Source organism: Pteropus alecto, unplaced genomic scaffold, assembly GCF_000325575.1.
Source record: "Pteropus alecto unplaced genomic scaffold, ASM32557v1 scaffold20, whole genome shotgun sequence".
NCBI lineage: Eukaryota > Metazoa > Chordata > Mammalia > Chiroptera > Pteropodidae > Pteropus > Pteropus alecto.
This window is the reverse complement of record NW_006436298.1, coordinates 877,266-890,717: the sequence shown is the minus strand read 5'-3', so window position 1 is coordinate 890,717 and position 13,452 is coordinate 877,266. Positions and strand designations below refer to the sequence as shown.

The following is a 13,452-nucleotide window of genomic DNA, read 5'->3' as shown; positions in this document are numbered from 1 at the left end:
CACACCTACTCATGGCCCTGTCTTTTCTCTATTTGATCTATATTGCTAGCTAATATAAAAAAGGGCCCTCTGCTCATAAGCCCCTACTTACAGACAATAAATATTTCAAAATCACTTTAATTTAGACTTTTGAACATTTTTACTTCATTTCCTTACTGTCACTGTATTGATTGGGACTTGATTTTCAGCTGTGTGGTACCTATTGATGGTGCATTTACAAGTTTATCAGCTGTGATGGTTCGTTTTCCACCAATTTGACTGGGCCAGGGGTTGCCCAGCCACTTGGTCAAACATTATTTTGGGCACGTCTGTAGGGTTTTTCTGGATGAGACTAACATTTGAATACATAAGTAAAGCAGATTGCTCTCCCCTATGTGGGTAAACCCCATTTAATCCGTTCAAAGTCTGAATAGAAAAGACTGACCTTTTCACTAAAGGAATTTCTCCTGCCTAACTGCCTTTCAAACTGGGACAGAGTTTTATTCCTGCCTTTAGACTCAAGGAGAAACAAGGGCTCTTTTTGGGTTTTGAGCCTGCTGGCTTTCTGACTGGGTTTCTGACTGCAGAACATGAGACTTGTCAACCTCTATAATCATGTAAGCCAATTCCTTAAAATAACTCTCTTTGTTTTAACACATCCTATTAGTTCTTTTTCTCTGGAATATCCTGAATAATATACTAGTTAACTCTAATATTTGTTTTGTTTACTATCCAAGCATAGTTTTTTCTAAACTATAAATTCAGATTGTTTAGTGTGAAATAGCTCCTCGATTATAAATAATTGAGGAATAGCATTCTCAAAAGCAATTGATCTATGATCAGCTTGCTTTTTTTCTTGTAAATATGAAATAAAAGGAAATGTGTGCTGCCCAGTAACCCCAACCACCATGATAGAAGGCTCTCCATCATCTTACAATTCACTCCCACCAAGTGCTCTGGGAATCCCTCAAACTGTGCCTCATCCGTGTCCACAAAAAAGTGTCTCCCATGGACTTCTGCTCATTTCTCACTTCTAGAAGTTTACTACCTTGTATTTCCCACAGCCAACCATGCCCCTTCATAAACCATTATGTATGTCTATGATGCTCCCAAAGCTAACTGCCAATCCTCGAGGACCCAGAGTAGTACTTCCTTAAGACTGGAATCTCCCTGAGTCAGGAAAAGGATTTCTCCTCAATTCTGTGTCATGTCCCAAAACAAGGGATGACAGCTGGCCCCTGGTAGAACTGTCATGAGAGACTATATAAGTCTAGGCAGAAGCTGAGCTCAGTCTTTCCAGTTTTTACTTTCCCCCCGCCCACCCCAATATTTTAAAAATTGTAGGCTCAGTTTTAGTCAGAGCTCAAACTCAAGGTACTTTTTTCTTTACCTTCAGCTGATCTCATAGACACATCTCCCACCACAGGGCTATAACCAGAAAGCTCAATGTGGAAAGGATGAGCTTCATCTAGCTTCAGAGATCATTGACCTTCTCTGTTGCATTAAGCAGCTTATTTTAAATTTATTCTTTCTTAATGTTTGTGAAAGTAGAGATAGAATGTTAAGAATAGGAAGAAGAAATACCTTTTTAAAAAAATCACTATTTTAACAATATTCATTTACAATTATTTTATTAAACAATCATCTTTTACATGTCATCAGACCTTACCCCTGAAGTGTAAAAAACAGTCTGAGGTATTAAAACTGAAGAAACATTTGCACATATTTGTAAGGTTCTCATACTGCAGTAACCAGAATATTCAGTATAACTAAATACTACATACAACTGCAGGTTTATAAGAACAAAGCTATATAAAACAAATCTGGTTTGTCTCATTATAGCTCTGATTCTCCCATTTTTGATGAAAAAGTGGCAAAAAAAATAATATGAGATTTAAGTTGCTTGCAGAATATGTCTGTTATTCAGTTTTATAAAATGGTAGATATAATTTAAAAGGTCAACACCTGAAACAGAAGCCATCCCAAGAGCACAAAAATCAAACTGACAAACAATTTCAATGATATAATGTCTTATTCACAGGATTTAATCCTCACATCAATGGCAATTCACTTAAAGTATCTGAAATAGATTTTCCAGAATATTTAGGTTCACATAAGTAGCACGGTTCATATTTTTCTGTTTGTAGGATTTTTTTCCTTTAAATTAGAAAATACATTTGTTAACACAGATAAAATTCATAATGGTCATGTCTAAGTTGTTTTGAAATAACAGAGAGAAGAGGAGATTTGCTTTTTAAGTGATCTATTTCTTTATATTAAAGAAATTATCTAGACATTTTCCAGATCCCATGTCACTCTGATGGTATTTACACCTTGAAAGAGAAAGTTGAGGCAATTATATAGCTAATTATTGTTATATAAACACTTTCTTCTGAACTATTCAGACAAATTGAAGAAAAGTTGCTTTTTGATTTGATGATTGACTTAATTATTAACTTCAGAGTGTAGACACTTCATTTGAAACAAATCTAAAATTGCATAGTCATTTGCATGTAATATAGTAAATTAAGTACTGAATAATGGGTCACACATATTGAATAGAAATTAGTTTCTACCGCAGTTTTCTTTTAGTTAACTTGGCCCTTCTAGGTTTTGGTGTTTGTCCTAAAAATTGTTCAATTGTGTGGATAGCTTGAATAAAGTGAAGGTTAATTTTATTTATTTATTTATTTATGGTAAGAACAGAGGCTGCCTAAAACTTGATTTTTAAATTTTTTTTGCAAAACCGATAATGGATCAAATGCTTCTTGGAGTTTATCATTAGAGGAAAATTTTGTTTATTTTATGGTAATTATGACACCTTCAAGAAGATACCTGAAAAAGAAAGTCTCCTCCAAACTATTTGTTTTGCCAGCAACAGAAATTTGTAGAAAAAAGGAACTTTCTTTCTCAATAAATAAAGACTCCAATAAAGTTCTATAAAACACACTTAATTTGTTTCTTCTTTGTTCTAGAAAATAAATTTGGGTTGTTGAAAACCTGCAGAGGAACACTATGCTTGCATTTGGAGACAATGTCCTCTTCCCACAATCGCACTTTGCTTTCCTAGGCAATGATTCTTGAATTAAGAATAATCTTGGCAGTTGCCTCACTGCTAGAAGCACAACAGCTGTCACAGCTGAGTTGTTTACCTGGGAGGAGAATGAACACATGCTGATGTTCGCACTTGAACCAGGAGAAACTGATCACAGCCAAACGCATAATGATCTAGGATCTCCTAGTATCTTTTGGAGGTTAACGGCTGTTTTTACTGTTTGCTACACAAATGGGTGCTCCAAGTTGAGATACATTTCCCAAGAGTTTTTTCTGAAAAATGAATGTTGCCAGACATTGAAATTGACCAAAAACACAGAAGGTCATAGAATGAGTACTTAAATCTTAGGTGTCTAAATTGGCCAGTCCAACTAAAACATGTCCTCAAACCAGAATTATCTGGAATAAAACAAAAAGTAACTTTTATTTTAGGACCACGTATGCAAATCTAAATGGCATTACCTTGAGTTTTAATGCTTGGGGATAAAATATATAACAAATTCCATTTTTTCTATACCTATCTTTTATCTCTATAACCAAAGCAAAATAAAACTGAAGTAAAATAAAATATGACTGATCCTGTAAGACTTAAGTCCTGAATATTGTGTGCTTATTGTCATTGTACCCATTGGTGCCATACAAATACGGCTGACCGTATACATAAGTGACAAGAGCAATATTATCAAAATGCTTTCACTATTGTTAAGCTAAAGAGCTACACTGTGAAATCTACCAAATCTACAAATATCAAATGTTGGCTAGCATTCAATTCAGATGGAACATTGACTGCAGTCACACATGTTATGGTCAGTGAGCCTTCTCTCAAGAGCAGGGACCTGTTACAATCAGTCAAAGACTGGGTTTCTTATGCTGTTCAACACCAAACTGGTGGGTGCCTTCCTGTGTAGGAGGGCCAGTGAGCACAGGAGCAGGGAAAAGCTCATGACTCCCAGAATGACATTTCCTGATATCAATGCACTGGTGACGGCGTTCAGCTGGAAAGGAGGTTCATTTGGAGAACCTGCAAGTAATAAAACACACAGTGGAAAAATCCAATATCAGATTTATTTCAACTTATCCTGATTTATACCTGCAAAACATCTGTCACCAGTATCTTATAGACTAACAGCGTGACACTAGATCATGAGACCATCTATTTTACTGTAATTCAATCCAATAATCAAAGGATTACATGGTTTAGAGGCCTGGTATCCCCTGAGCAAGCAAACAAACAAAAAAGTCATCTATAAAATGCTATAAAAACAGGTCACATACGAGTTCAAAATTCCTCAGTGAACTGTTATTTAAAATATAACAAAGTTGTAAAAGCAGACTTCATTATATTTAGTTGATTACAGTTTTGCAACTAATCACCAAAAAATACTTAAAATATTTAAAAATCATAATTTAATTTTCAATATCTGTTAATTATCTTACCAAGCTGTGAATTGTTGGTTGGAGTCTCATCTGGAGGGAAAAACAAATAAAGATAACATTGTATCTCTAAATATTTAACTATGTTTATTATAATTCTATAATCACTTTTTATTTACATGTCTCCTCACCTTCACCCACAAGCTCCATGGGGAAGGCAATAATAAAAATCCTCGTAAACCATTGTGCTTTCCCATTTTCTATGCCACTTGTCTGAGGTTTCATCATCTATCTGTTCCCCAAGCCCACACCCTGCCACTGCCCTGGACATACAAACATAATGGCAAAATATACTGCACTGTATTCTTTCCTGCCAACTTTGCTTCATCATTATCTCTTTAGTCATGTTAGTAGGGGCATAACTGTTAACAGCTATTACATTTTTTATAGCCCTATAACATGTCATTTGTTATTCTGTTATAGAGAAATATTCATTATTTAGCGCCGCTCTATTTTAAGTGTTGCCCATTTACCCAGTGTAATCTGCAAAAACATCATTTTAAGTTCCAAGAAGATAAATTCACACTTAATAACTAAATGAAAGGAAAACATGACGTCTGAGCTTGAGTTATAGTTTTATTCACATTTGTGAAGTAAAAGATAGAAGCTGTTGATTTTTTACTTTTCCCTGGCAAAACATAATAATAGATACAATAAACACATTCACTTGGCTTCCTGATTATTGTTACCCATTTCGTAATCATATAGCAATTAACCCTTGAGCTTTACAATGAATGGATTTCATATTTGTGTTTAAATATGTGTATGTGTCTGTGAGAGTTTGTTATTTGATTCATAAAATATGTGCAGATGACTGATTTGGGTGTGTAAATATTATTATAATTAATATGCATATAGTCCCATACAGTTTTACAAAGCGCTGTTTCATGTTTTCACATTTAATCCTCATAATAGCCATATGGTTTAGATATGATTGCTACCCCCATTTTACAGATGAAGAAATTTCCATCTGTCACAGCCTCTATGATAAAGTAAACATATGTTTAAATAAAAGCTGTTTCAGAATCCTCTTTCTAAAATAATATAAACTAGCCAAGTATGAAAAATATTTTTAGTCATAGAGATGAATATCTCAAGCTACAAAAAACTCCAGGATTAGTATTTGAAACCACTGATGGGAAAACCTGGTGAGATATTTATAAAACATCTGATGCCATTTCTTTTCAGACATATGAGTCTTGGCAAAAATGATGATTCTGCTGTTTGATCCCTGAAGTACAATGCCCAAAATTAATAGAGTGTGCATTCTCAGGATTCTTTAGACTAGTGCAGTGCATTGCTATAGGACAAAAAGAAAAATGCCACAAATTTTCCTTATAAGGGTCCCTTAGGAAAATCCTAACTTCCAAACAACATCGTTTTATAGACACTTCCTTCTCATGGAAATAGATAGGATGAACGAACTGTGATTATTTCATCCGAAAGATCTATGTGCCCCTTTCTCAAGACAAATTGCCTCACTGGAACATGAAGAATATATAATGCTCTAAAATTCCTTTTTAACAGTTATTCTTTATTTAGAAATCACATTCATTTACTTAAAAAAAAAAATGCTTCTATTAAAGAATAGAAAGCTTCTTTCTCCTATGTGTCCCAAATTAGGCAGAAGTGCTATGATGCAAAGCCTCTAGTATTTTCTACATTATGAGGTGAAGAAAGGAAGTCGGAATACCCTCTCCTCTCCCAGGTGTTACCCATGAGGACCTGGCTCTCAACAAAATCTTCATGTGGGGACAAAATGCCAAATAAGCCATACCAGCTCCAGGTTCCAGAACTCTGAAAAACTGAAAGCATCCTACCTTTGACAGATGGCTGAAATCAAACCATGTTATATTTGAACATTGTTTGGAATTGTATTTGGTAGTGCATAAAGGTAGAGAGAATAACTGTATCTGGTTGCTATTTCTAGTATCTTGCAATTTTAGTATCACTGCAATTAAAAAAAGAAAAAAATCAAAGCACTGTCTAGCCCAGAAAGAAGAGGCAGACATTTTCCATGAGCTTTCTGTCACAACACACTTCTGTTTTTCTCTACCATCCACTTGGTCTTAACATACATAAATATGCCAAAAGAAACCTTTGGGAAGTAGAACAGTAAACCTGGTGGGCTTTTCAAAAAACAAAAAGTTTTTTGAAAGGACCCATAGGAGAAAAGTAGTAGCAGCAATACTACAGCTGTTCATAAGCCAAAAGTGGCAAATGAATTGTCATTCTCTGTTTTTCTCTCATATATGTAGTTGAAATAAATGAAAAAAGAAAAAGAAGAAAAAGAAAATATGAAGATATATGGAGAACAAATATTTTCTCTTTCTTAGCACAAGCAAACTTTCTTTTTAAATCTTAAATCACTTATGTGGTAAAATGGACCACATGTTTCAAGTTCAGAACCTCCAAACTTTTTACTTTCCACCATGCTATGTTCTTTCATAGTCTATCTCTGCTTCTGAACTCAGATCCCTGAGGGCAAAGACTGGCCTGTTCTCTATTGTATTCCACCTTCCTGTCAGAGCGCCTGTCCCATGTAGGAGCTAATATGCTCAGATGAATTATTAACTTCCCAAAAAACTCAGTGGTACAAGTTGAATGAGAGTTTGGCTTGGACTTCTCCATCAGAATTTATGTAAACAAATGATTAGACCACAGTTTTTCAGCGATTGTACCTTTGAATTGCCAGAAGTACCCATAATAATTATTTTCTGACCAAATAGTCTTCACATTTGGGAACTTAAAAAAGGAATACTTCAGGAATTTTGTGGTTTTTGAATTTTGAGGATGTGAATATTTTCCTAAATAAACTAACAAAATGATTCAACATTGTTGGGTAAAAATAAACAGAATGGAACTGATTTCATTAAAATAAGAAACAAAACTAAAATTCTGAGGTTTAACAACTTTTTAAACTTGACCTAAGTTAGTTGTCTAGGGTGAAGGAGTGGTTCAATGAGTAAACAGAGCAAAAATTACTAGTATCAGAGAGCTCTGAAGAGACCAAATCAAGCCTGAAATTGGACTATTCTATATAAAATTGGCCACAGGACCTGGAGAAATAAATTCTAGCTGATCTAAGGTAAAAAATAAAGTGAAACTAAGGAAAGAAGGTAGCCTTGATCGTTAAGCAGGACATTAAATTTATATTGGATTTGCCTGTGAATGGATGTGGCTTGATTTATGAGTTCTCTGTGTGGAATTTAAAATGTGTTTTTTTGCATGGATATCACAGTATTACAGGGTAAATATTGTTATATATGGTCCTCTACACAATGAGGCCACCATGATCACCAAAAAATGAGGAACATTCTATTGCTATTTATCAAAATTATGAAAAATAAATCCACAGAGAGTGAGAGGAATGGGGTCTGGAAGGTTTGAACATGATCCTTTGCAGGTTTTACCCGAGGAGAAACTGAGGTGACTAGGAGACAACGCTAATGTGCTAGGGAATAAATGTCACCTTCAAGGTGGAAACAAGTTGAAATTAGAAAAGAAGACACCCAGGCATGACATTGGTGGTGCTGTGATTAAAGGCATTAGCTCTTCAGGATTTTAACCAAGATATTTTGGGTGACTAGACATAGTGTAGGTGAAACCTACAAACCTGGAGAGCTGGTTAGCTATGGTAGAATTAGAAACTTCTACTTGGTAATCATTACTAGGATGGCGGGGGAGGTTCTTAGTAATTTTCGTCTTTTTAAAAATTATCTTACACTAGCAAGTTATTTTAAATGTGTAATATTTAAATTCAAAAAAATAGAAAAATAATAATAAATTCAATTTGCTCCAGGTAAGAAGGAGGCAAAGAGGTTAATAAGGAGGAAAAGCCATCTACTAAAAATGAACAGAAACATGTCCCTTTCAAAGTTCTTTTCTTACAGCAAAATGACCCTAGATATGCTCCATAGAAATAAAAATATTTTTGTATTGCGCCTACCCCAAAGCATTCTTACTTATTGGCAACAATAGCTGAGTTTCAGACAGCTAGATGAAGATAAGTCTTTGGGCCTTTTACAAACCATAAACCACTCATTTTCAAAGCGTTCAAAATATATACCAAACTCTCAGAGAGTATAAACTAAGTTTAAAATTTTATATTTAATAAATTTCTGCAGTATTTAAAAAGACTATTAGTTTGTTTTGAAATGATGCTATGTCTACACAAACACAGAGGAGTCAATAATTAAAGCAAATATCTGGATTTTTCAGGCCCAAACCACTTTTTGCTTAATTCCTTATTTCAGGCAAAACTTTCTTTTCACTGCAGGATGGGAGGCATGAGAGAAGAGGTAAAGATAATCTAATTGAAACATTAAATAATAGCCGTATGACTAATATAAAAAAGAGAAAAAATGTTAGAATATAATCCAAATCAGAATTCTGTTGCTTTCTTTCTTTTTTCTAGATACATTTAGAACTATAGAGTTAGAAAGAATCTTAAAGGTTACTTTTTCAAAACCTTTATTTTAAAAATGAAGAAACACATGCCCAGAGCAGTGAAGTAAAATCCCAAGAAACCTAGCTTGTTAGGACAAAACTAGACCCAATTTTCGTGTTTTTCTTTTTTTTAAATCTAATTTGTGTTGTTTATACTGTATGTCTGTTTTATTTAACCAGTTCTGGATGTCTCTGGGTTCATGCTGACGGAAAGCAATATTTCTTTGGTGTATGGGAGGGTTGGGGGGAAAAGGGCAGAGAGAGAGAGAAAAGAAAGCGTGCATGCACAAATATTTGTATGCATGAGAATATATCTGTATAAACAGTTGTGTCCATTAGATTCATGAACATGAATGAGTGCACTGAATTGGGGTATGTAATATTCAGGATCCTAGGAAGAAACAAATGACACTCAAACCAGGCAATTTAAGGAGAATTTAATAGGACTATAAATAAAGATGTAGGGAATTCACAAGAGGAAATCAAGTTACCTGGGCTATGTGTTAAGGGGAGGGTATCCAGAACTGAGAGTAGCTCTGTCAAGAGAGGTATCTGGCAGGAGCTGTGTGAACTTCTCTATCATTCTCTTACAGTGTCACATATTGGCCAGGCACAGCTGGAAAGTAGATGGCAAGGCAGCAGGGGCAGGCAGTTCTCCCGGGCCAGTCTTCGGAGGCAGAGCGCCGGGGGTGGGGGGTAAGAGTGGATCCAGAAGGGCAAATGTCCAGTACGGTATACGTGTGTGTAAGGGAAATGTGATAAAGAAAATATTGCCCTTTGTGTATAAGTTAACAGGAAACAACTGTGAAATTAAAAGTTGTTTAACAGTTTATTGCGTCTTACGGTTAATTAGTGCTCATAGGGAACCATGAGTTCTCCTCAGAAGCTAAGCAACAGGCCATTTTGGAACCGTGTATTACTACACAGGGAGGGGCGCTCTTACCGCTCCGAGTAATGATGGGACCCACAGAGAGGACAGCGTTTCCCGAAGTGCTCCGGGGGCTCCAAGTGGTCCTCCTCCCCGCATCTCTCCTTTCTCTGTGGCTGCAAATCTGAGGAGTTAATGAAAACAAATGAAATTCCACACCGGCACAAAATTGTTTCTTTATGGCCATTCGGAAAGCAGATTCTTTTGGAAGAGATACCACATGTTTAATTTTATTCATTTACTTCTGTGCATTTATTTAATTACTTTGCATATAACTGCTACAATGTTTCTTATCCTGGCTTAGGCCATATTTCTTATTTCCTCCCACTGTAATTGTGCATCGCCTCATTTATTTACATAGCTCAGTGGCTCTCCCGAAAAAGAGCTGTGTTTATCAAACTTCTCTACTTTTATTTCTCTCAAGCCTTTAATAAATCTTTCCCTGAAATGTTGGTCAGCCAAGGTAATATGGACTCTACATTTAAGCCCATCTGATATAGCTAGTTAGAACTAATCAATGACTATAAAGAAACGCATGAATTTGAGCATAATATAAACATATTAAAGCCATTTCAAAATTTTTAAATGCGCCTTCATTTTTCTTGGGTTAATATTGATGTGACTCTAGGGGGAATCTGTCAGAAATATAATCTTTTTATTCACTAATAAATGGATCTATATTTTACATGATAGCTGTAAGCAATTCAGATTCACACCTTTTATAGCTTTGACTTTTAATCCAAGGGATACTCAGGCCATCTGGCCCCAACCTCCCTTTCTAGTGCCAGCCCAGCACCACCATACCCCCTCAGGTTTCCCCATCATCTTTCGCTGTGCTCCATAGCTTTAATGAAGGACTGGAAGTTCCCTGGTTGCTCTTTTATGTGTCTGTGACTTTGACCATCCTTTGGCATGGAGCGTCTCTCACACTCTTGATTTTGTCCCTTTGGGGTTTATCTATCTTCAGCTCAAGGCTCCTCTCTTCCACCAATTCTCCCAATATCTCCTGCCTTATCTCACTCACAAGGATGAGGACTGCCTCTTACTACAGCTCGTATCTATGTCGCCTTTGTGCCATAATATTTTGTCTTGTTTTATTCCGTAACTATCTCATGCTCCTAAAGGATAAGTTAACTGAATTCAGAATTCATGCATGCATCTCTGTATTCCCAGTATAATGGTTGGTATAAAGCTAGTATTCAATAGATCTTTACTGGATGAATGAATAAATCCTACTTCAAATAGTTTGACCTGATGCATATCCCCTCTCTCTACATAAATTAGTGCCTAACACTTGATAGCCTTTCAGCTTAAATCAATTTGACAATTTAGAATAAAGTTGTCAAACAACCTACTGGCATAAGGAAGGGGCAGTCATCAGCTCTGCAGAGCTTCGTAACACAGTGCAGGAAGACAGTGGACATTTTCTGATTCTTGTGCTTCACAAATCGGAATACTTCAAAGGAAAACCGGCCCTGCTGGCTTCTGCCATTTTCAATGACTGTGGTCTGAGGATCTTTGTCACAGCTATATTTTAGGGAATGGAAAAACAGGATCTTACTGGAAAGTACCAGCCCACTGGGACTTGTAAATACATTTCTGCAGTGTTAAGGGTATCCCACTACATTAAGACTTAACAAAATCATGCCATATTACAGATATTTAATAAAAGAATAGGCTAATTCAACAAATATGACAAGAATGACCTAGATCATAAAATGTAAATAGATCGGTTTCTGATTATATTACTGTCAAATTTTAGAAGTAAATTGATACGGTTCAAAAATCCAACCAGTATAAGTATATATAGTAAAAAGTCTCTCTTCCAACTTCATCCTTGTTTATACCATTCCACATACAAACTTGTATTGCATCTTCCCAGGGTATATGCAAATAGAAGTAGAAGCAATATATTCTCATTGTTCCCTCCTTCTTAAACTGTAGCACAATCTACATTATTTTGTACCTTGCCTTTTTTAAATTAGCAAGGCATCGTAGAGATCTTTCCATAGCAATACTTAGCAAGCTTCTTTTTTCTTTTACCACAGCTATACAGTATTCCATCATGCACATGTGCCAATTTATTTAGTCAGTTCCCTACTTATGGACACTTGTATTGCTTTAACTATTTTACTTTTTACATAAAAGTCATAATAAATAGCCTTATAATACATCATTATGAATATGTGCAGTGTTATTGGTACAACGTATCTGTGAGACCATTTAATAGATTCGCCACATTGCCTTCTATATTGTTACATTTTGTACTTCCTCAGTGAGGTATGAAAAAAAAATCCTTTTTCCCTAGAGCTATATCAACAAAGTGTGTGGGAAAATTTGAAGACTGTACTCTATTTGATAGGAAAATTAAACTATCGACATATAATTTTAATTTGCATTTTCTTAGTGGAAATGAATACATGCATCTTTTCATATACTTTAGAGCCATTTGTGTCTCTGGATCTGAAAATTTTGTCTTTTGCCCAAATTTCTGTTATGTTATTGGCCTTTTTTATTCCCAATTCCTACAAGTTTTTTAAATGTTAGGAAAGGGGGATTCTTGCTTGTTATATAAATTGTTTTACTTTGTTGTTTGGGTTTGATATTCCTCAGTGTGTGTGTATGTGTGTGTGTGTGTGTGTGTGTGTGTGTGTGTGTGTGTGTTGTTTGATTTCATTTTTATGTTACATTTTCAATATTTTATTTTATGGCTTCTAGTATTTGGGCTGAAGACAGATTTTCCTTACTCCAAAGTTTAAAAAAAAAACATTTCCTATGTTAATTTGCTTTCTTATACCATTTTTAAAGCTATAGTTCTTACACTTAAATTAGTAATCTATATAAAGTTTATTATGGTATGTTGAGGGAAATATAGATCCAGTGCTATAGTTTTCTTATGGTTATTCATTGTCCAGCATTATTTTAAAAAATCTCTGTTTATCCCACTGATTTTTGCTATCACAGTCTACCATAGAGTAAATTCCCACGTTTGAATATATTTCTCAGCTTGCTATTCTAAATCTTTGTTTGTGTCTAGTCTTGCATAGTAACACATTCCTTTAATAATTTTAGAGCTTTTATTAATTATAATATCTGATAGGGCCATACCCTCCTTATTTCTATGTTTTCTGTTTTTCTTTTTTACAGATTTGTCCTTTATCCCTTTTTTTCTAGATTAGATTAGCTGTGGTTCTCTATTTTTTGTTTTTTCAAAGAACATACTTGTTCTTTATTTATTGCAAAGTGTTGATTCATATTTTTATTTCTGATCCAAGTATTATTTAAGCGTTTTAAACTTCCAAATGGTGGTGACTTTCTGTTTTCTAATATTGTTATAAATTGCTAGCTATCAACAAATAGCTTATTTATTATGTCATTTAGATCTTCTATATCCTTACTTAATCATTGGCCACCATAACTAAGTTTCCTGAGAGAAGGTCATTAAAGTCTCTCATTTTTATTATAGTTCTGACTATGTCTTTTTATAGTTCCCCTATTATCTACTTTTTGAAAGCTTTGCTTTTATCCAAGGCATTCTTTCACTATGTCAATATAAATTTCTCTTAATTTAGGAAAGTATTCCTGGACTATATTTTTTAAATATTCGC

At 34.8% G+C, this 13,452-nt stretch overlaps 1 protein-coding gene across 1 annotated transcript in view; it reads right to left on the bottom strand.

The window, feature by feature from the left end:
• Nucleotides 1-2,697: 2,697 nt before the first annotated feature.
• ZPLD1 (zona pellucida like domain containing 1) overlaps nucleotides 2,698-13,452 on the bottom strand; it is a 59,406-nt gene continuing 48,651 nt past the window's right edge. Inside the window, exons 9-12 of the mRNA XM_006913069.2 lie at nucleotides 11,200-11,371; nucleotides 9,860-9,968; nucleotides 4,471-4,500; nucleotides 2,698-4,054 (exon numbers count right to left, since the gene is read on the bottom strand). Of these exons, the coding sequence (XP_006913131.1) occupies nucleotides 3,879-4,054; nucleotides 4,471-4,500; nucleotides 9,860-9,968; nucleotides 11,200-11,371 (487 nt within the window). The 3' untranslated portion in view covers nucleotides 2,698-3,878. The remainder of the gene's footprint in view (nucleotides 4,055-4,470; nucleotides 4,501-9,859; nucleotides 9,969-11,199; nucleotides 11,372-13,452) is intronic.